At 40.4% G+C, this 24,392-nt stretch overlaps 1 protein-coding gene across 1 annotated transcript in view; it reads left to right on the forward strand.

Annotated features, from left to right (window-relative positions):
• Positions 1-24,392, forward strand: part of LOC103359504 (insulin-like growth factor 1 receptor) — a 48,810-nt gene that overhangs the window by 6,440 nt on the left and 17,978 nt on the right. Inside the window, exons 2-4 of the mRNA XM_008284876.1 lie at positions 1,183-1,749; positions 23,435-23,738; positions 24,109-24,245. Coding sequence (XP_008283098.1) covers positions 1,183-1,749; positions 23,435-23,738; positions 24,109-24,245 — 1,008 coding nt within the window. The remainder of the gene's footprint in view (positions 1-1,182; positions 1,750-23,434; positions 23,739-24,108; positions 24,246-24,392) is intronic.

Consider the following 24,392-nt stretch of genomic DNA (forward strand, 5'->3'; position numbering starts at 1 on the left):
TCTGTGTTACCTATTTGATAGATGTCGATATTTTCCTGATCGGACCATTTGATAAACAAAAAAAAGTCTGTTGTGCTTCAGTAAACAAAGCTGCGATTACCAAAGACCAAGGGATTTAAATATTGTCAGTCATATCTTGACAACTGTTGGATGGGTTGTCATGAAATTTAGTACACAGATTGATAGATTAATTGTAATAATTGGGGATGTTTGAACTTTTAATTAAACCTCACCAACATGTCCAAATTCTATTTGTCTAATAATTTGGTTTATGACTAAATACTTGCAAAACTAAAAACAGTTTCAGCTGTACTTTGAGCTTAGTTGCCATGTTCAAAATATAATTCTTAGAGCCCTTTGTATGCTGACATCTGCTAATACCACAAAGCCCAAAGTGATATGAGTGTTTAGCAGGGAGCATGGCAACACCACCTGTGGCTGTAGAGTCATTCTATAAACATGATGTTGCCATAGTACTTGTTAAAGTCCTTCATCAATAATTAAGTGTTTGTTTGACAAGTTCTTTTATCACATACACTGTATTTGACCAACTGAACTTTTGTGGATGATGTCTTTGATAATAGAATAGTGTCTAGCTCTCTGATGTTGTGTCATAAAAGCTTGACAAAAGCAAACAGTTAGAAAAAAAACTAAGGTGAATAGACAGAGCAATGAAAACTTTATTGTGCTGTTAACCTGAGATTGAAACGAATCTGAGTCAAGTATTTACTTTGTCACACCATCCTAACTTCCCATTGAAAATAAGAACTGCAAGGCAAACAGATTCTGTCAACAAAAACGCTGCTCAAGTGTACTGTCAATATTTAAAAAAAATGTATTGGATAAACATCTCTTTATAAGTATTTCGGGAATGGAGTACATTGTTTTGTGTTTTGTAACATTTTGCAAAGAATGGGTCAATAAATTATGTAACATCCACATCATTTGTAAGAATTGTTTTGTTGCTTCGCTTCTAAAGAATATTCAGGACTGTTTGATTTAGTCAAGAACTCATATTGTGATGATGAAATAGTCATTTGTCCTGATCACATAAAAGGATACAGCAAAGGAATTCCTGTGGATAAAGTGACTAAAGTGAAGTGCGTATTACTGAATATTTCTGTGACTTTTGACTGTAATGGATGATGACCTCTCACTCTCTTTTTGTTTCCCTCCCTGCAGTTTGTGGTCCCAGCATAGACATTGGCAACGACATCAGTGAATTCAGGCGTCTGGAGAACTGCACAGTGGTGGAGGGCTACTTGCAGATCCTCCTCATTGGTGATAAAAACAACAACAACATCAACCAGGAAGTCTTCCGCTCCCTCAGCTTCCCCAAGTTGACAATGATCACTGACTACCTGCTGCTATTCCGGGTGTCTGGGCTAGACAGTCTGAGCACGCTCTTTCCCAACCTCACCGTCATCCGCGGTCGTAACCTCTTCTACAACTACGCCCTGGTGATCTTTGAGATGACCAGTCTGAAGGACATCGGCCTGTACAACCTGAGGAACATCACCCGTGGTTCCATTCGTATTGAGAAGAACCCCGAGCTCTGCTACCTGGACTCCATAGACTGGTCCCTTATCATGGACGCAGAGTTCAACAATTACATCGCTGGGAACAAACAGTCCAAGGAGTGCAGTGATGTTTGTCCAGGCATCATGGAGAACAACCCTCAGTGCAGAAAGACCATGTTCAACAACGACTACAACTACCGCTGCTGGAATTCCAATTATTGCCAGAAAGGTAAGCTGAACATCACACATGATGAGTCATCAGGGATTTGAACTGCAAAGAGATCAAACTTTGGCCTGATTTGTGTAGATGTGAATTTGGGAGTTTAATGCATGAATCTGCAGTTGTTACGATCGGGGTGAGATCTGATGATCTTATGCATGGATGATGTTAATTTGGCATGTGATGTGCTTTTCAGAGGAATCGTACAGATTATTTTCAAAGTTCAGTAGCTGCTTACTAGCTAGTCCGCCCCGTCCTGTCTTGTGTTTCCCTACTTGCAAGCTTGACAGGTAGCTGTTCTGGCCATCCTTAATGTCATTCAGCTGCTTCTCCAGTGAGTCTCTCATCACATGGATTGACTCCACCATCTTGGATTGCAGCTGGTGACAGTAGTCAGCTATCTCATCACAGGTGAACTTTATGGCTGCTCTGTAGCCGGGGTGAGCTTGGTGTAGCCGCACATGAACCAGTTCTCCACCTGCTGCAGTGGCCCTCCAATTTGCAGTAGATCTTTTAGAGAGCAGAAGAAAACCTACTGTCACCAGCTGTAGTCCAAGACACTGGGAAGAAAAGACAGATTGGAAAAGCAGCTGATTGACATCAAGAACCACCTCAACAGCGACCGTCCTGCAGGTAGAGAAATGCCTGATGAGATGAGCCATAGCAGTGACTGAACCTTCAAAATAACATACATACATGTAGCACCTTTGAATAATGAATAATTACTATTATTTAATTTGAGATGTAACTTGATATGTAAACAGAAGACAGAATGGTGGGCAAGCAATAGTGGGGAGCAGATCAGCATCCTGAAAGAAGCATCAAAGTGGCTGAGATACGAACCACCACTTTCAGTTCAGCGCTTTAGGACAGAATCAGAGCAAAAACAGGACACACAGTTGAAAGGATACTGTTTGCATCCAGGCAACCATATGCACAACTTATCAGTGATCACATGAGTTCATGAGTGGGGAAGATTGTCGTGATTCTGCCCCAAAAGATGGTCACATGATCTTTTGGCAAGATTGCCCACCCCTACCTGCTGTCACTTTAACTGCTTTAACTGTTGTGTTTTGACTGTGAGGAAGGAGGAAAGCCTTGGGGATGTTATGCATGACTGACTGCACATCTTTGCTTTAATACATCTCAGGTGTTTATCCAAATTAAGGACACATGAAGAAAGAGCTAAACAGAGGTATCAGTTGTGGCTGCAATTTTCTCAGCCCATGTCTTTGTTGTGTAAGGTTTTCTGACGCTAAACAACTGCTGTCTGTCAGATGTCTGTTTACCATATGCATTTTCAGGTGGTTATGTATAGTAATACGGTTTTCTCTCAGAAGAAGAGGTAGTAGCTCACATATTCAGGTGTCTCGTTGCAGTTTAGTTCAATTGTTCTACCCTACCTAAACAAACCGAGTCAAAGGACTAAATGCTCCAGAGTTTAATTAAACCGCTCCGAGTACGATGAGTGTGAATGCGGCCTTTAATTTTGTGTTTACGACTGCAGCGTTTTAGATGGCTTGTTTTGCTGTTGCTTTTCAGACGATGTGTTTTGGCTGACTGAGTGTGAGTGTGTGTGTGTCTGGCTGAATTGTTTCCCTGGTGACTGGCGCCTTGCTGCAGACTCAGCATGTTTATGTTTTCAGTCTTGTGACATGGAACTGTCGCAGGACTGGCCTGGACTGCATGCATGTCTGTACACACATGCGGTCATTATCATCAAACACGTTCGCAGCACAGACAGATGCAGGCACGCAAACAGGCAAATTACAGAGATGCAAATATGTCTGACAGACACACATGCGCCTGGCCTGCTTTGTCGGTTGTTGGAGTGACAGAGTGTGGGCATGCTGGGAAAGAAATCAGGAGGTGGAATATGTTTGAGGAGGACGTGCTGGATGGATGGATGGATGGATGGAGGGGGTGTCAGGTGGAGGAGAAGAACTCACACTGTTTATCATTTCTCTTGCGTGAGGGAAATAAACAGTCCACAATCAAATCTCGAGACCTCTCCTCTGTTTGCATTAGGGGTCAACTGATTATCAGTTTGCCCAATTATCGGATCCAATATTCAGAATTTTTGGGAATATTTGTTCCATTTTTTTTCTTACTAATTTCTAATGAAATAAATTGCTTTAAAAATGTGTTAAACTGATGCAGCCGAATCTCTCTATCTGTGATCACCACTTCGTTTTCTTGAGCAGTGTCCCACCCACTGCACGATCTGATTGGTCTCAGTGATCATGAGTAATAGCTTATCAATACTAAAGGATAAATGTTGAAAAGTTCTCTTTTAATTAAACATATGTAAAACAAAAACATAGGCATCTTAACAAGGTTTGTGTTGGATCTAGACTTTTGGTAAATTTTCACTTTAATATTGGAATTTTTACTTCCAATGTAAATCAGTTACAGATATTGGTTATTGGTCTCCTTGACTGCTAATTTTCTGTATCTGTAATTATATTGGCAGTGAAAAAACCAGTTAACCCCCTTGTTTGAATTGGTCAACAAGGAAAAAAGATGAGACGCCTCATCTAATAGGATACAATATCAGTGCAGGTCCTTTAAATAATCATCATATGGATAATGGCTTACCCACCACAAGCTGTCTGTCTAGTTGTGTCTTCGCATTCAGGAAGGACACTTTTTTTTGTCTTATGTTGCACTGAGATTCAGTGGTAAGGAGGTCAAGTGTTATACTACACAGAAACAATGAAGTTTCTCCTGATAAAAGGCCTCCACTTTCCACTATGTTGAGACTACAGTAGGTTGTTTTTCATGGGCCAGAGAATGGTGAAAGACTTGACGTAGACTTGGATATTATTTTGAAATGTCCAACAACTACTTGTGAACGCCTTGCTTCTTTGACCAGTGCTACTGTGAAAGCTGCTAGCACTGGTGCCTCAACTGCTAAGCCATCTCTTGCTGCTACTACAGCTACTATTTCTCCCACAAAGACTACAACTGCTGCTGCTAAAACCACTGTTAACACTACAGCAAGCACTGGTGCTGGGGCCACATTCCTCTTGTTTGCAGCAGTATGATGTCAGAGCTGAACTCATAAGTACACACACAGACCTCTGCTCTGTTATGCTCTTGACTAACTGGTGCCAGCACAGCTAAAGTGGTGTCTGGGTGAAAAGTCTGTCTTTTTTTTTTTTTCATTTAAATTACCGCTATCCCAAGACATGAAGGTCCAGATAATTTCACCACACTGTCCCCGGTGCCTCTGGGTTGCAGTTCGTCCGCGGCAATATTTGAGAACCTGATTAACTGGGCAGATGAGACACTTATAGGCATGACTTGTGTGTTTGTGTTCTTTTGGCACTTCCTATTTGAGAGGTTGACATGTTTTGTTAAGTCAGTTTAAGCAGACTAAATATAGAAGAGGTGGAGAAAGACCCCGTGAAGATGCATAAGCAGTCTACCAGGCTCCACAGGGAGTGTGTCAGCCAGGGCAAATGGGCCATCAGTTGCTGCCGCTGCTGCCTTAAAACAGAATTGATCGCAGACAACATGAGCACTGCTGCTCTCACTGCAGAGACTGCATTGTTGTGCTATTTATTAGGCAGTTTATTGGAGAAGTCTGGTGGTAGTAAAGCCAGGCTTCATTAAAGCAAGGAAGGCCGATAGCTAGAGTAGTCGAGCAGGCTGACCAAACAGTGCTCATTCTCTCAAGTTGTGTGGCCGCTCCAGTGTACTGGCAGACCAGAGGCTGCCTACATGTACGCTATACATTCCTGTGTGTTAATAGTATGTAGTAATAAAAGAGTGAAGCCAGGTGCCGTTTACTTTACCACAGAGGACCATATTATCAAGATCGTCATTTGTCTCCTGTGATGACGCCCTGTATCAAGCTTCAGTAATCTTATCTGGGATCTATTGTTTAAATGTGTGCCTTTCTCACAGGCCTTCTGCTGTGCTGGCATGAGAGTCAACTTTGTATTCAAAGGCATTTTATTTCCAGACCCAGTTATTCATCGGATCAATATATGACAGAAGGGGAAAGTGCTAACCCTGTTTTCATTGAGTTTATATAAAGGACATGCCTTTAGTCTGAACTCATTCATAAAACTGGTACAGGGAGAAGACGGTTCAAAGCCTATTTCCTTCACTCGAAGAGTTTTTTAGCTGTGGTGGTGGTGGGGGCTACATTCTCCTGTGTTTACTTCCCTCATTTGTTTTTTGGAATCTGGTTTGAGTGTTTTGTCTCATTCATAACTCATAGGCTTCTTCCAAAGAAGAGCCATGTCCGTGCATGCTGGGAAGCAAACACGTTTTTTTCACTCTCTCTCCCAAACACACAAACCCGCACACACGCTCACACATTGAACAGCATGGGGGATGTTTTTCCGGTGCTTTGTATGGTCTGAGGAGATGAAAGCACATCATTAAAGTACAAAGTAGGTCTTCTGGGATTTACTGGAAGGAATTTTTGTCTTTTGTTAACCCCTGGCTGAAGGGATTACACATTAAACTAGAAGGATTGTCATCAGGGTTATTGTTTAGCATGCCACTAGAGCTGAATTTATCATACCTGACATGTCACTGTTTGTGCATGTATGTGTAATGTGTTTTTGAATTTTATTATAATGGCATGTTATCCCGACAAGACCACAGACTTAACATTCATATCATTAGTATACGGTAGTATTAGGCATGTTTAGAGACAGTACATGGGTTCAGGTTTATCTGTTAAAAGTCAAGACAAAATTTAAGTATGGAAGCAATTTTCTGAACTTAATGCCCTCCTCTGTTGGATTTGAATGCTTCTGACTTTGGCGACTTCTAGTGGTTGAATCAAAAAAGACATTTGCAGACAGCAGTGCATTGCAATTTCACACCCACTTTGAAAACGTCTTTTGAGCTGAGTGGGTTAGGGCGACGATCGGCTCCACAGATCAGATTTGAGTCAGAGTGTAGGAACACCTCTTTAAAAAGTCATTTCTGTCTGTTTAGTTCTGCTTCATGATATCATTTGCAAAATGTCAAACTTTTGGCAGGAATCAATAGAGAGAATAAATGAGGTTATTTTCAAACAAAACAGCATTTAGAGTTTACAGTTTAACTTGAATATAAGACAGTGAGATATTGTCTAAAATCAGCTCATTGCAGATATCTCTGTCTCTGTTTATATGTTGGCAGAGAAGTAACCAGAAACTGCAACACAGATGTGCTAAAGATATGTTTATCTCAGTGGAGACACTCTGTTACCAATACATAATTTGTCCAAGTTTATTTTTCAGCTGTAACAGATTGTACTCGTACTGTATCTTGCTCACAGTTTTTAATCACTAAATTATTTGAAACGCTTATTTACAGTTAGAAAAATAACCATTAACTGATTTACTGTCATTTTTTTAAGACTCACAAACTTAAGTATCAGCCTTTAAAAATACACCACTGGTTTGGTGCCTGGTGATTAAGGCGCATGCTGTAATACCACCACATGTGCAGTTTAATTCCGGCTGAGGACCTCTGCTGCATGTCATGCCCTCTGTCTTTGTTTCCAGTCTGTCTCCACACTGTCAGATGAAAACAAATATAGGACAGTCCCTGCCAGTCAGATTATCTGTTTGCACATTGTTTTTACGGTAAAAGATATGGCTGTGATTTCTTTTTTTGGCCGAATGCAAATAGCTGATTTTGAATATCTGCAGCATCAGTGAAATGGTGCGTGTTAGCTAGCATGTAGGAAACACACTATCAGCTGTCTAGCAGGAAAACATGCTTCCGCTCGTGTGAAAGAGAGCTAAAGAGAGTCCAACAGAGAGAGTGAGTGAGCTGTGGACTCAGTAACAACCCCTGCCCCCCCCTCTTCCCACTCTGATGTTTTCTGGTTGCTTTTGGATGTGGTAGATCCAGTGTTTATTGGCCCTGTGCTTCCCTAGAGGCCATTTTTAAACACAGTTTTTCTTAATCTGAGTTAGCCTTTTCTCAGTTCCTACCTCGGCACTGTTTAAGGGGTTTATATCAGTTAACAATCTCTGCTGGACTTAAACTAGAACCCTCCCTGTATGATTCACACAGATCCTGTTAAATTGCTGAATTTTGGGCTGAGATGTAGTTTTCCTAATGAACTTGTTGCAGTGTTTCCATGTGAAAACCTGGTTGCTTTATGATCGCCCTTTCCATCGCATTTTCTCCCTGCTCTTTGAAGTGCACCAAAAGTCTGGTTTAGCACACAGTGACCACACCATTATAACTTAGTGATGGAAAGCATGGCTACATTACCGCAAATTCAAATTAATCTTTGTCGCTTTGGCAGTGTGAGCACATCTGCTTTGAATATGCTACATCCACACTGGAGAGAAGCGACTAAGAACTGATAGTTAAGGTTATTTGATGGAGATTGACTTCTTAGAACCAGTAATTACTAAAGGAAGTTTTTCCCTTATTTTTACGGCTTATTTTAGTTGTTTTGTTTTATTCACTTTATTTTTGTTACCTATTCGTATTGACTTACTTTATGTTGTTTCGTGTTGCATTATTGCAGAAAACCTAATAAAAAAAATGGTCATAATGATAATAATAGTGCTAAACCAACGTGACTGACCAGACATCTGTTTGCAGAGTGATTGGATGCTAAAAAAGAGGCTTGAGAGTCTGCTGTAATCATTCAATCAGTGATGTATTATCCAAAGTGGCAATGTGTTATTTAGAAATGACGGAATAAGAACACACTCAGTGCAGCATGAAAGGCAGGAATATATGAAAATGTAATGGATGGCGAAAGGTATTGAAAGAATGCAGAGTGGGGAAGTGAATGGATGATATTGTGACAGACTGAGGCAGTAAGTGTAGATAGATACACAGTAACTTGGCACTGAAGCTTTGTTGTTCAGATATATAGTGTTTCTGTGTGTAATGACTTCTGCAGTACAGGAATTGGTTTATATATCAAATGCATGGCTCTGCCTCCCAATCACACACATACAGTAGCATGTGCTAACAAGGCCTCAAACATACAGCAGGAGTAGAGTTCATGTTGACACACAGAGAGAAAAAAACACAAAGGAATGGCACAGATTGATATTATGTGGTGTATACATTATGTAAGGCATTAGGGGAAATAACAGAGGTATTTTTGATCAGAGTAAATGAAAGTCAGAGGAGCCCAGCTCAGCAGAGAGGTCACTTTATCCAGTCTGACTTGTGTGACCCAGTGCCAGTGCTTAGGGCTTTAGGAAGCCCAGTGACTACTAGTTCCTGCTGATGTCTGTCTAATCTCGGCTATGATTAGCTCCATACCATCATGTACTGAATACAGACACCCACTCTCTCCCTTGATACACACACTAATCTGTGGATAGATGAGGAAGGCCTGGGACCATGTGTTTGCTTGTGGTTGAATCCCTGGTTTGAAAGTGAATGAGAAATTTTTTCCTTCTTTTAAGTTTCACAGCAAAGATGTCACGCAGTACCAAGTTTAGAAACATTTAAATCAGTTTGAAAGGTTGGCCAATCACCGCAAAATGTCATACATTTACTAAACACATACCTGCCTTCAGTTTTTTTTTTTTAAACCAAAGCTATCTTCACTACCTACATCAGGTCACTGTCTTCAGCTTGTGGGTGTGTCCTTTCCATTCAGAGCAGAGCTTCTGACGGGCAGGTAACACCCACTCACAAGCAGGAGTTGTATATGTTTAACAAACTATAGCCTAAGAACTGCTTGCATACATTGTTGTCTATCATAGCATGCTAGGATGGAGCTAACAGAGAATTTCAGTCTTTTCTTACCCGAAATTCTCTAAGTTGGTGGACCGCCACAGTTTCATAGCGAATTGAAATTTAGTAATGTCCAGATATTCATATAAACACTGCTATTCGTCAATTTCTCAACGTTCATAAGCTACAGATTTCATGTTATTTATTATCATTGACAAACCTGACAAAGAATACTGCAGCTACTGGTTTTTACGCTGTGCTGTATCTGAGATGTCTTCTGAAGAACTGTAGTCGTAGTGGAATACAACAAAGTGTGTTGAATTGTAAAAGAAGCTTAACAATGTGTCATTTTAGTAAAATTAGTTAAAAAAAAGTCAGAGTTTAAATAGTTTTTTCTTTACATTGGAGTTTATCTATTTATTGTTTATTTAACTAAATGCCACCAAGGTTTTTCCTGGCTCTGAGTGGGCCTTTGTGGGGTGACCAGAAAGCACAGGCAGTCCGTAAAGGCTGTGAGGCAATTTGTGTTACCTTATTGAACAACAATTGGTGAATTTTCCTGATAGTTATGACAGTTTGGTGAACAAATATATCAATTCTGCTCGAGTAAATAAAAACCCAATTAGCAAAAAAACCCAAATAAATTGGTTAAAAAAACTGAATTCCTTTTTTTTTTTTCTTTCACTAAACAGTTCTTATAATTTTAGCACTGGTGATTTTCCTTCTGAGGTGATCAAAACCATTTTTTTGGAGTGCCAAAAGTTCCACTATGCAGGAAAAACCCTGGTCAAGTAACTGTAATTGCATGAGAATTTATCAAAATAAACATGCATTGCCCACGCATGACTTGGTTGTTCTTAGGCCTATTTTTGGATGGTTCAGCAACAATATATATAGGTCACCATGTTGGCTACTTGTAGTTAGTGTACCCAGCCCTTTGGTTTCAAATCCAGCCTTTGAGTCACCCAGTCAGACCTTCTGATTGGCTGGTCATACTTGGTTAAATGATTTGTGAGAAAACCTGCTCTTAAAGCATCCATTGATTGGCACAACTAAAATCAAAAAGTATGATGATGATACACAACTACTCATGCACCCCTTACCCTGACCCAGAACCCGGAGGCTGTTGGGGCTGGTAATTATAGGGGCTGCTTTGTAAACCAGGCACATCCACGACTGCTTTTAGTGAACAGTCACACCCATCCCTGGAATTCCTGGAAGAGAACATTACTGGTTTAGCTGTGTTGAAGTGCCTACTGTAATTATGTGGCCTTTAATTGTGCTCTGTTAACACCATCAGATTGGGATGAGCTTTGACCAGGCACTCACATGAATTTCTTGTTTGTGGATTTGAAACTGGTTTGATTTGGTTGGAGTAGTTTATGTTTATTTCTAAGGGCTTTTTCATCATTTCGCTCTGCAGTGATAACAATACAATTACTAAAGAAAAGAGAGAAAAGGCAAAATACTTTGGCCATGTTGATCTAATTAGTTGTATTTTATTAATTGATCATTTTGGCTTTTTACTCAATAAATACTGTTGAGTATGGACACTTTGTACTCATGTACGTGCAGACAGGAGTGTCAATGTCGAGTTTTGAATGAAAGTTTTCTTCTTGTCACATGGCAGAAAACTAATCCACATCATAATATTAGCTTTGTTTATTACTTACCGTACCTAGAGTGTCCATATTATCTGATGTGACAGAGCTCCTGCCCTATTTTACTGCTGTATGTCCAACCTTACATTCATTGCTATTGATCTCCAGCCATTTTGTTAGCAAAAGATAATTTTTTGGTAACCAAACCCCATCCAGTCTAGTTTGTTATCAATGAATAGTAAACAGGTGAATTAAAAAGTGTCTTCATAGCAACCCAAAAAGCACTGCTCCTTTGTTCCACCTTTTGTCACACCACTAATGTTTGATTGGCTCTGGTCGCCTTCCTCACATAAGGTGATACAGCAGAACAGAATCGCCTTGAGACTTATCAGAGGAAGCTTGGGTTATGCACAAAACATCCAGGCTGTGAATTCTGGTTGTGATAGCATGTTTGAAGGTAGTCAGACAGGTACTGTTGGTCATTAGCACAGCTAGCCAGGCTGGGCTGCCACAAGGTGAATGGGAATCTTATACTCTGCCTCCTTCATCCTTCCCATCAAATTCCAGGGGTATTTCTGTCTTTCCTCGCCAAGCAAACACACAAACACAAAGACTCAGGAATGTAGACAACTCCTTCCAATGCAGCCTCTTGCTGTTGCTGGTTGATGCACCCTTTTTAGTTAAGAGAAATCATTCTCTAAATATAAAATAGTAGGGACCCAGTGAAGATGAAACTAAACTAGTGACAGGTGTCTGCTAATATGCATACCCTTGGCTGAATTAGCAAATCAACAAGTACATTAGTTGTTTTGTTCTGAATTTCATTTACAAAATCATTACATTAACAATAACGTTTTTAACCCATTAAAGATCTGCTGTTTTAATTAGATTTTCTGTATGAAAAACTGAACAGCTAAAGTGGATATAGGGATGAAGAGCAGCACTGACTGTGTTAACCAAACACATTAATGATCTCAGTGGTCTCTCCCTGGTTGAGTCTTTGTCCTGATTTACTGGATTTTGACATTTTTCCTACAATGATGCATATTGTTAGGAAGATAAACACAGTAAATGTCTTAGGACTTAAACTGGCCCGGTGTGTGTAGTGTGAAGTGCCATAGCCACAGATTAGATGCCCACATGTCAGCATATTTACTTTTAATTGCTTACTATTATAACATGCTTCCGTAAGGGCTGGGCGATATGGCCAGAAAATTAAATGGGGATTTTTTTTTTATTGTTTTCTTTTTACAGTCTTGAGAACAGTTCATAGTCTCAGTAAATCTGGTCTATTAGTCAGCCTTACCTTCCATGCAACATTACCATAAATTATGTTCATGTTTTGCACTGTGTACAATTTGTTTTACTTATCTTGAAGAATTTTTCCAGTGAGATGCTCCCAGTTATCTTAGTGTTGTTTTATCACATATCCTCAGTGCCATCACAAAAACACATACAGAGACACGCTGTGTTAGGAGTTTTCTTCTTAACCCTCATCCTTGTACCATTACAAGCAGAGAGCAGATTGTTGAAGGGTTGGCATGTAGAGTATGTGTTAAGGCCAAATTGTCTGTGGCTAGGGTTTCAGCAATCTTGTTGTTTGACCTAGACATAACTCTCTGAAGTGACAGACTTATTGTTTCTTTTGTTGTTTCTGCAACTCTCTTTGTCCTCCTGCAATTGTAGCCATTGTGATATTCGACCAAATCTTAGCTTATCACAGGGTTGCAGGTATCAAGAAACGGCTAATGTGATAGTTCCTGATAAACCTCATCCACCCTGTTATTGTGTGGCCTCCGTGGAGCCTCTGGGGGGGACCAAAGCATTTGATTAGTCTTGTCTTTTCCAGGTCAGTCAACAGAAGGATGCCAGGAATTCCTTTTGTCTGTAGCTATCCTGTAGTGGCAGCTGATCTGACAGATGTTTGTTCCCAACAAGTTCCACAAGGTTAAATGTTGGCTCTATTTAGACTAGATTTACCGGATTATTTTTTAAAATATATATATATATTTTTTTTACATTTTCTTTCATTTGCTTTTGCTATTGGGTAATCGCAAGGATAACGTTTGTTGTGTCGTTGTGACGTTTCCGTTAAAGTTAAAAGCGTATCATGTCATCAGCCACATAGCTGCAGCCTTGTACCCTCAAACAAAAATAGGGTTTTGTACCATATGGAATATTTTGGCGCTTTGCCTGTGATCAGATGCTTGTGTATGAGACACAACTTACCGCACACGTCAAGGTCTCTAATCTTCAGAGATGTAACCCCCCCTTCCCATGGCTCCATTTGTACATCCTTGACTCCTCTTCTTGTGTCTTAGTTCCTCCCACCAGAGATGTAAGCAGAGGAGGTGAGGAAGACGCACAGGAAGAGAGGAGTCGAGGCAACAGGCATTTAACAAAATGAGACATCCTTGCCTTGGAGCTGTCGTTTTGAAGCAACATCAATTAAATATGACGTGTGACACAGCTGCATTATCTGTCCATTGTTTTGTTACAGCCTACTGCTGTATTTTATGATCACTGTGAGATGAGTAGAACAGTTTTCATTATAATTTACAGTACATATTTACTTCGAAATTATTTTGCAATGGGGCAGAATGTGACAAGAATAAATTAATGTTTTTTTTTTTTTTAAACACATGCACAAAAACTGCAATATAAATAAAGATAGGTATTTATTAAGATTGAATGATGTGTATAATATACACGCATTTGTTAGTCCTCCACCCGACATGGCTTGTGTAATCCAGCTGTGTCTCACACATCTATAATGTCATTGGTGTGGAAAAGACTTTATCGAGGATACATCAAGGATACACCTGTGCATCCCAGTTCATAGCTGCTCCAGCAGCCTTCTCGGTTTCTTTCTCCTTGAGATACCTTTAGAAAATCGAGGACAGAGGAGACAAAGAGGCTGACAATAGTGAAAGGAGATGAGCCTATAGTCTCAGACAGGCAGATAATGACAACCACAGGTAGTGTTTACAGGTGGGAAGCTGGTAAGGTATCATGTCCTCTTTGCTGCACCATCTATGCATGCTTATTGGATGGGGGCATGCATGGAAGGGACCAGCATCTGGATAGTAGAGCTGCGGTTTCAAATAGCTGTGTTACTGTCAAAGAGGACAATAGCTTACTTGTGATAAACATTCAAAACTATGAAGAAAAAAGTAGGGGAGAGTCATCTGCTAAGCCTCCAAACTGAACCTCCTGGTTCACATTTCATCTTCTCAGGAATACCTTGTACCAACATGCCTCCATGCCAGCGCACACTTGGTCAGGTGTTGTGTGGGTGTAACGTGAAGAAACAAGTTTGCTGTTTTCTCGTAACTCTGTACTGACTATTTGTTAGTAAGATTTTTTGTCAAGCGTGTCCCCACAAACCCGTTGGATGAACTCAATTTGACCTTTTGTGCCATTGATCCCAACCATTCATACATTGCTTTTATATCTGTCTTAACTGTTTATCCTTTATTTTTTGCTGTTTGCGGTGACCATATATCAATTACTTAAAGCCAATACTTAATCTAACCTTTAATTTGTTAATTTTAGGCAGATATTTTAAAAATTCACCCATTACTTTTAAATTATTTCAGCTGTTTACCCATTACACTAACATAAGGTTTTCCAGAAAATCCTATTATACTAGTTTGCTCATTATTTTTATTCAGCTGTTGCTAAATATAGACTAAATATGAGAATATATTTAAATCTTCTGGTCTACTTTATCAAATTAGTCGAGCTTCTCTACTGTCTTTCTGTGAAGCCACAGGAAAATGCTCACACTACAGGTGCACACCGAGCAATCATCCAAAATACATTTCATCCACAGTCGCAGGGAGCACGGTCCATCCTAGTGTGGTGTGATGAGGTGACAGGCAGAAGGGTCTTTTTTTTGAGTCAAAAAGAGAAGGAAGTTCATCTTTTCGTCACTAACAGGAATGATATTCTGTTCGTGTTTTCCTTTTGAACAGACTGTAATTATCAACAGGAAGCTTCAGACCACACATCTCCAATGGGACTCCTTCTCACACTGGGAGGAGCGAGGAGGGGGGGAAGGAGGAGGAAGAAATCCAGCATTGCTTTTGATATTCCTGTCACTGTGCAAATTACCGCTCTGTACCTGTAATACACAGCTGGTGCTTAATGTGAATACTGCCTGTACTTGTTGTTAAATTAACTAAGATATGCGCTTCTTCCTTCAGAATGATTATTTTGATAATTTATCCATCTAATTTGGATCCAAAAAAATGACTTTGCACCAGCCAATGAAAACCACGTCTCCACTTTTCTGATGCCCAGTAATTATTTCCATCTGGATGCTGTGCAGGCTTTCGGAGACATTTTAAGCAATTCTACCATATTCCATATGAAATATTATAAAAAAATATTCTCAAGATTGCGCAACAAGATTACACAACTAAAACAATTCCAGGAACTCTTCTGTAACTCTGGTGCGTTATGTTATTTTTTTTGAATATAGGGATTTTGATTGTTCATGGATGTTGGCAGCTCAAACACAAACACAGCTGTTACGGTTGATAGTGTGCTCACTCTATATTGCTGTCTCTATAGCTGGAAGCACTTGGTGAGCAGCCTGTTTGTAAGACCGGGCTGAGTCTCATAACCAGGTGAGCTGAGCGGCTGGTGGTGACGCCTGCTATCTACTGGGAGGCTCAAGAGATGAACAGGACAGTGCTGGTCAGCCATGTAGAGCAGTTAATGGACTGAATGAATCGAGACCCTTGTTCTGCTGATGCGAATCGGCCTGTAGACACCACGCACAGACTTCTGACTGACTGGTTTTCTGAATGACTGATTCAGTGACTGAACCTGCACACTGACAGACTGTCTGGCCAAAACAGAACCAGCTTTGTGTGAGACTGGAAACACAGCAATATTGTTGTGTTTTCTGTACATCATCAAGTTCTCGCTTGTCTGCCTGAGTCCGCTATACTGGTGCTGTTTATTTCCCAATTCTGCCTGAGTACTGGAACACACTGGGAGGATATGGAGTGTGTGAAATTTGGACAAAAGACAGGAATAATTCTGCACACAGTTAGCCGTGCACACCAAACCCTCTAAAAATGGTGGTGGTGGTGGTGGGGGGGATGGAAACCTCAGTTTCTGCAGTTTTTCAACAGTTTTTAGCAGCTCTCTTAAGCTTCTGTTGGGTTGAGTATGACTTGCTTATATTTGCTAGTGGGTTAATAACTGATATACAATATAGACTTGCTTGGGAATGAAAGTAATGCACACTTGATAATGCTCTAATTTATGATAGATAGATAGATAGATAGATAGATAGATAGATAGAAATCCCCACTAGGCCCAACACAAAACAATTGGTTTTAGTCCCTTTTGGGATCATGCTGGGTGTTACACATTAGAGCCGACTGACAGATAAATAATTGACATTTATACCATTTATCTTGATAGACTATTGAATGAAAAATTACACATTACAGCTTGTCAAATGTCAAGATATGATACTCATCTTTCTCATATATGAACTAAATATCTTTGGGTTTTGGACAGACACGAAAAGGCATTTGAAGATCTTTGATTTAAAGTTAGTCGTATATAATATCTAGTATTGGTAATTAACTTCTTCATTTTTTTTTTTCATTTTTATTTTCAGTGAAAAAAAAAATCTATTGTATAAGGAGCTCTCTTAAAAAATGCTACTTTCAAAGCACCTAATGGGACGATCATCAGAGCTGATGACTGACTGATATCTGCTGCAGAGTATTTTTGTTTTGCTGTTCTGATCTTCTGCTTTTGGTGGTCACTTTCTATTTCCTCCACATGGCTCAGTCACTGCAATGACGGCACAGCCCACTGCATTATAGACTGTTCCAACTGTTCAGTGACTCTGTGTAACTGGCTTTCCATGGAGTTTAAACTTCTGCATTTGCAAATCATAGACAGTATTGACGTTATGACAGTAGTGAAACATTTTATTCAGAACAAACCTGTAGTTGCAGTCATGTTATTTATGTGGAATATATATATAAGATAAAAAAAAGTATTGTTTAACATAATTTTGAAAATGCAACAATGACATCAGTTTGATTAATATTTATGTTTGAAACACATCACCAACATTAGCTGCATTGTCATTTAAGCCATAATGATTCAGCTTTGCCATAGAGGGAATGGTAATTACAAAACCAAATCATACAGGAAGTTGATGGAACCCCGGGGGCCTGTTCCCGGCAGTCTTTGTCACGAGGGAAACACAATTAATGGAAAGCCATCACAGTTCCATTATTGACTTCCTAATCATGTCAAGTGGGGTTTATTTAGATAGCCCAAAATCACTAGTCTGAACTTGAACCTTGAACTTTTGAATCAAGGTGCTTTGGTTCTGTGGAAAATTGCAACGTGGAATTACAAAAAAGGGCAAACACATTTTTTTTCAACAAAGCAAAACCTTGTGAAAATGATGTGTGGGTATTTATACTTCAATATTAGTAAGAGAAAAGTGTGTATCCAACTCATATTTTCCTTTGTACATCAATGTATAGATGGGTAAAAAGTGATTCAAGGAAGTATTCAAGTCTCAGATGAGGGGAATTGAGACTTTTGTAGTGGTCTCTGACATTGTTTGACATGACAGTGGAGTAGAAAATGAAGAATAGCTTGTATTATTAAAATTAATATTAGTCAGATACCACCATGTTGACTCTGCCAAAAAGTGTATTTCATGCATGTAAGACAAGCACACAACCAGCTCCTGGTAAGACTGTTAGGAGTGTGTTGTTACAGAAAACCTGGTGCTGAGGGTTGAACCTGTAAAATCTTAACGGATGGCTTGCTGGTTGGTGTTACTGGAATCAAAGCCGATACAGATCTCTATCTGTGTTTTTGAATCAACTGTGTTGTCATCAGTCTAGACATCTGCTTTTCGCTGTTATTGTTGTGCTGTGCTGCTGAGTAGTATACACTGCTAAAGCCTGGAGCGTCATCACAGCAACTGTGTGTCTGTGTGGGACATCCTGTTCCTATCACCCCTAGGATGGGGGCTGAAAACAAGGATTAACAATGAGACAGGCTTTTAATTCTTACTTGATCAGCTGATCAAGCAGGAGACAGAGAGAGAGAGAGAGGGAGAGAGAGCGGAGAGAGAGGGAAACAAACATCAGTCCACCTGCCACTTTGATTATTTAAGCAGCCAACAAGACTTTGAAGTTCTATTTGATTCTACATGCGTTTTACACTTGAACAAGTGCCTGTTAGAATCGATCAGCTTAGCGGCACAAACCCAGGCATTTTCCCGCCGTGACTGGTGTGAGTTTCTCAGCCTGCCTTCCTGCTGGGCTGGTATTTCTGTTTCCCTGGAAGCCCTGTATCGGCTTTTTGACCTACAACAGCGATCTTTATCCCACAGCCAGAGTGCTCTGTAATGACAGAATGGAAAAGGTGAATTGTTTCACTGAATGGACACTAGCAACTGCTTAACTACCTACAGTAACTTTCTACAGCCCATTACTTAACTTTTAAATACCCCCATTAAAACTCAGGCAATGGCACAGAAAATATTAAGCAAACTAGATTAAATTTTTCAGAAAATAAAATCAAAACTCATACGTTGATCAGTACAGTACCTTGTAGATTTTCCATTACAATGACACCCACAATCGGACTAGTTTATAGAGGAAGGAAGCACAACCTGTTTCTATGCAAATGCTGTTATAACAATGATACTCACCTTTGTCAGCTAACAACTTCTTATCAAACAGCACCATTAGATGAATGTATCAGTTGATTTGTTGCTCATATTTTCCATTTGTATTTGTTGAACAACTGTACATTTTTTGACATAATTCCTGTCATTTCATTAACCAGCTTATTTTCAGAGATTAGTGGAAGCGCTGACATCACTAGAATGGAGTCCAGTAGAGCAAGCTATGCAAACAGACAGGGCACAATCTGCTGTGTCTGGTAACTTTCCACAGTTTAGATTAAGGTAGCGCATACTCTAAACACAGCCAATGAGGATTCAACCTGACTCTGCTAGCCTGCTTTAGTGGAAAGACACTTGATGTTAACCACCTATACTTTAATCACCAGGCAGGACAAATGATACCAGTCAGCTAAACGGTTAGAATAGAGTGCATCATGGTATCAAATGGTGGTGAATAACAGCAGAGTGGGCTAACTTTGGTGGCTTGTCACACTACCAAACTGCACCCTGACAAAAGGAGGAGGACATTGTAGAAGCCACTTGAAATGTTATACTTTTCTGTTCAGCAGCAGCTTAGTTCTGTTTGTGTTAGTTTGTGTTGTCTGGCTCCCCCCGCTGGCAGCCCTGCCAACTGTGTATGTGTATATGTGCGTGTGAAAGACGTGATATGTTAAATGATGTTTTTAGTTTCCTCCTCCTCTACCACCCCCTTATCTCAATCTAAAATCCCTTCCCTCACCACCTTCCTGTTCCACGTCGCTCCATTTCTTTCACATCTCCTCCTTCTGTAATTCATTCTCTTCCTCCTCCATCTTTTACACTTCCTCTGTCTCATTCTCCTCCTCTGCCTCTTCTCCTTCCTCCTCTGCCTCCGTCTCCTCCCCTCGTGCTGCAGCTCTGCATCAACCTGTTTCTAAAAGTGTAGTAAGGGGGATAAAAGCTGGAATTCATTATGTTGCGGACGTCCATTGGAATGCTGATGTGCACTACTGTACGCACCCGCTGACCCCTCCGAGTCGGTCCACAGTTCACTGGTCAGTCAGGGAGTTGTATTTAGGAGGCGGCACGCTAGCAGCTTCAGTCTGAGCCAAACTTCAGGCAGAGATTCTCTCCTTCTCCTCCAGCTCTCTACGGGACTGAGGCCGTACATTATCACATTGCAAAATTGCACCTTTAGAGCTCCCATCACCCCATTGCAAGAGGTCAGAGGGCGAGATAGAGTCGGGGGGTTGGCGGGGGCTCGGAGCAGAGAAAGAACATTCTGTGCCAGTGAAATGCAGCACTGGTTTCCTCCTGCTGAGCACAAACAGCCTGCTGAATGGCTGGTGGGACCACACAGTCTGAAGGTTCTGATTGGCTTTCGTGTCAGTCAGGAGGCAGGCTAGAAGGTCATCTCATGGTCACTGCCTGATAGGGGAAGGACAGCAGATTTCGACGTCACTCAGGAGAAAATGACAAATGGAAATATGAAGTACTGATCAGAGCACTTCAAACGCCGAGCAGCCCACAGACTGATTCCGTGTTTGATTTTAGGTTTGCGGCTGACATTACAATTAGGAATTTCCCAAGCAGGTGTGCTGGATTGGTTTCACCTGTGAAGAGATTTGTGTTTGTTTCGCATCAATATTATACATGAAGTTAGACAGATTGTGGAGAATATGCAAACTCTGTAGCTTATGGGTAAATATGTGTTGTGAGACCAAACAACAAATACCTGGTAATAGGGCAGAGTGACACGGCCAACAATATTTATCACGATATAAATTTGAAAATTTGTGATACCGATATAACTGACGATATAATTGACGCTAGACAAAATACTTCAAAACTCTACAACCTTATTGGTGCAAATAAAAAATAATAATTTCTTTTCCATTCAGCAAGCATCTGTTTTTGATGTGCGTTAAAGCTACATTGTACCAAAATCAATAGTGCATAAGTTGTAAATTGCTTGCTGACAATTTGTTTAATCAAAAGGCATTTCAAATGGAAATAGGCTTTCAAACCCTGAGCATAACAATGCATAGTGTCATCCCTTAAGATTACACTGGTATTACCGTGCAAACATATGACCCAGCCCTACCTGGTAACTTTTAGGAACTTGTCGATTTGCTGTGTTTCTCTTTTTTTTTTTACAAAAAAACCCAAACTGTCCTGGTTCCAGTTTTTTTCCACAGTCACTTGTACAGAATAGATTTGGGTTTTGGACAGTTGGATTGAAAAAACAAGCATTTAAAATTTGACTTAAATGTAAACAAGTAATCTAAATGGCTTGACTTTATCTGACATTTCATGAACCAAATGATTAATCAAGTAAAATCAGCAATCCAGCCCCTCGTGACCCTCTACAGGTGTAGCAAGTGGGTAGAACTAATAAACTGAGCTGCTTTAAGTAACTCAGGATGTTTTAGTAATGACATCAATGTGGCATTGATCCTCTGGCTGCAAACAAAATGTTACTAATACATGTTCATGTGAGAAATCTTGTGTTGAAGGAAAAAAAAAATGACACCACATACTTTTTGGCGGCCATTTTTTCTGAAACACACACTTCCCAATTTTTATTCTTGGAGCCCCAAGGCAGAGAGGTAAAAAGTCAAGCCGATGGTTGGAACCTTTCTGTTGTTTGTCACTCTCCAGGTGTAACAGACTCTCTATTTCAAATTGACATCTGTTTTAAGAGGCTTTTCTATAAAACCTTACAGTCAGCATCCAGCTCTTTCAGCATCAGTTTAAACACAGCAATAACAAACCTTTAGGGATAAATCCCTGAAATATAAATAAGGGGTGCAGCAGTACGCATCTCCTCAGGTCTGTTGTCTTTAGTTTGTTTGACAGAGGCGGCAGAGGCAGCATGTTGAAACGTGTTTTAGTGTGTTATCACTCAGCATCCTATAAACAACACATCATTTCCTATAACTTCACTTTGTTTGGTTTCTGTTTAAACACAGCCTCTGGATAACCTAAGTGGATGACATAATCAGAATTACAGTTTCATAGTTAATCTCGTTGTTTCTGATTCAGATATCCCTGTCCCTTTGTTTAGGCCTTACAGGACACACACCAAGTAACACACACAAATAATTTCAAGCAGTGATTTCTCGTGTTTCCATAGCAATCGGTGTTTGTTTCTGTGATAAACAAGCTTATGTGTCTGTTTGCGCTGTCATGTTGAACCAGTGAGCTACTGACAGTAAAGCTGGGTTAAAAGTTGGTGCTTAACAGTGTGATGATGGTGAAGGTGCGTGTCAACTAATGAAATGAGCTGCTTTCATATTTTGTTGCTCTCGACTTCCATCACGCTTGATTTAAATTCCCCACTACGAGGTGTGACTGCTTGCTATATGCTTGTCAGTGCAGTGTTTTTCTTCTGAAGCTCCTCAATCAGTTTTTCCTGTCATCAGTTACAATATCCTCTTATTTAGAGGGACACCACAGCAACTGGAGGAGTTATTTGTAGCAGTGTCCGTTGGAAAATCTGGAGTGGAGATGCTTTTATCGCTGGATCTGGGATGGACTCCACACATCACTCTGGGCTCAATGTTAACGACTGTGTTAGATAAAAGCTCTGACAGGTTGTTTGTTGGATATGGTTTTGTTTGCTGTATTTACATTTTTAAGACGAAGGAAAACTAAAATGCAAATTCAGTTGGTGGGATTTGAAGCAGCCTGCACACCCTCCTCATGAGAGCCTCTTGGTGTTTTACAAGCTCCAATCTGGGCTGGTGCACATATGTGTGTATGCGCATGCATTGTCTTGTCATTCTCCAGTAAATGCAAATCATTTGTTCAGGACTGAAGCCAATAGCGTCGTGCCAGAGGTTTATTCAAGCTGAGGACCGACTGGCTGGCTTTATTTGTTTTGCTTTTATGTTTGCTAAAGTAGGGACATGCCCTTTTGTTGAAAATTGCGTTTGTTGGTTGGTAGATGTGTATTTGCAGTGAGAAGAAAAGGGACACTTAGGCAGATATTTGTTTAGGACTGATTCATTTCCATCTTTTTTTGTAATGTAACTAGGCATAAAACATTTTCATTTTAGTTAACAAGAGGTCATAAAATGATGGAAATGTTCACCAGAGCACAAGTTGGCATCTTCAGGAGTCTTATTTTTTCTGGCCAGCAGTAAAGCCCCAAATATATTCAATAAAGAAAGACATAAAAAAACAAAACAACAGCCTCAAGTTCAAAAAGCCGGACGTTTAGAAGGTTTGGCGTGTTTGTCTAAAGAAAATACCAAAATATTGACTTGATTTCCAGGCAAATAATTAATTGTATCACAGTTTTCTGTAAATATGCCAGCTGTAATATTAGATATCACATTGTGCTCCATGATCACACTAGAAATATATGCTCAGTGTTGACATTTGACCCTTCTCCGGTCTCAGTGTCTTCCTGTGACGAGAAACCTAGACTGGAACCTTATACAAGGATTGCACATTTTGAACACTGCAGGAAACATCTAAAGAAAAGCTGCTGGGTTTGAATATGATTCTGTAATGCCGAGCCATTCAGCTGGAATTTCTTTGCTAAATTTAATGTAGCCTATTAGGCTTGTTCGGTTTACAGGCAAGAAAAGTGGATAACTCCACTGTGTGTAATATAATAGATTATGAGATGGATGTCTTGATGTCTGTTAATGTCAAGTGTGATTTGGCAAAAGCGTGTAAAGGTTTTAATTGTCTGCATGGGTAAATGGTTTCTCTTCTCTTTCTGTCTCCCCACCAGAGTGCCCACAGAAATGTGGACGGCGAGCGTGCACAGTGGATGGTGAGTGCTGCCACTCTCAGTGTCTGGGCAGCTGCACAGTCCCTGGGAGTGACACAGCATGTGCAGCATGTGTGCATTACTACCACCAAGGGCGCTGCGTTGCTGACTGCCCTCAAGGCACCTACAAATTCGAAGGCTGGCGCTGCATCAGTGCCGAGCTTTGCTCCAAGGTCCACCTCCCCGACTTCGACAGCTTCATTATCCATGGAGGAGAGTGTATGCCTGAATGCCCATCTGGGTACACGCGCACTGCACCCAACAGGTGAGCTGCAGTTCATCGCAAACTGCTTTTATTGGCGGCCTACCATTAGTGCAGATTCCACAGTTTACTATTAGTGTCCAATTACAACACTCAACATCGTTCTGCTACAATATTGGGCAGTTAGTTTTGAGGTACCCAACCATCGTTAGTCTCTGTTTGTCTGGTAAAATAGTGAGAGTTGCTGGCTAAATCTTGAAATTTATGGTGGATATACAACAGCTGCACCTGTAAAATGCTGGTGTAAAATCTTTCAGGGACAGAAATAAAAAAAAAAAAAAACATCTTGGGAGAGCTAGCGGAGTTTATTGAATGGACCTCCATCAATAAAATGACACTGTGTACTTACTGTCCTGTCTCTGTCCGTCCCCAGTATGTTCTGTACAGCCTGTGATGGTCTGTGCGATAAAGTGTGCGAGGAGAAGGTCATCGACTCCATGGATGCTGCTCAGTCTCTCAAAGGCTGCACTGTTATCAAAGGCAACTTGCATATCAACATCCGCAGAGGCCGTAAGTACTGCAGCGTAGTACAGCAACACTACAGTTAATGATCACGTTTCTACTTGAAGGAGGGCTGAAGAGTTTCTCAGCAGGTGTAGAGCATTATAAAGGCCTGTTAGTTGTATACTATTAAACCATTCCCATAGGGAATTACTC

Source organism: Stegastes partitus, unplaced genomic scaffold (genome assembly GCF_000690725.1).
Source record: "Stegastes partitus isolate 25-593 unplaced genomic scaffold, Stegastes_partitus-1.0.2 Scaffold377, whole genome shotgun sequence".
NCBI lineage: Eukaryota > Metazoa > Chordata > Actinopteri > Pomacentridae > Stegastes > Stegastes partitus.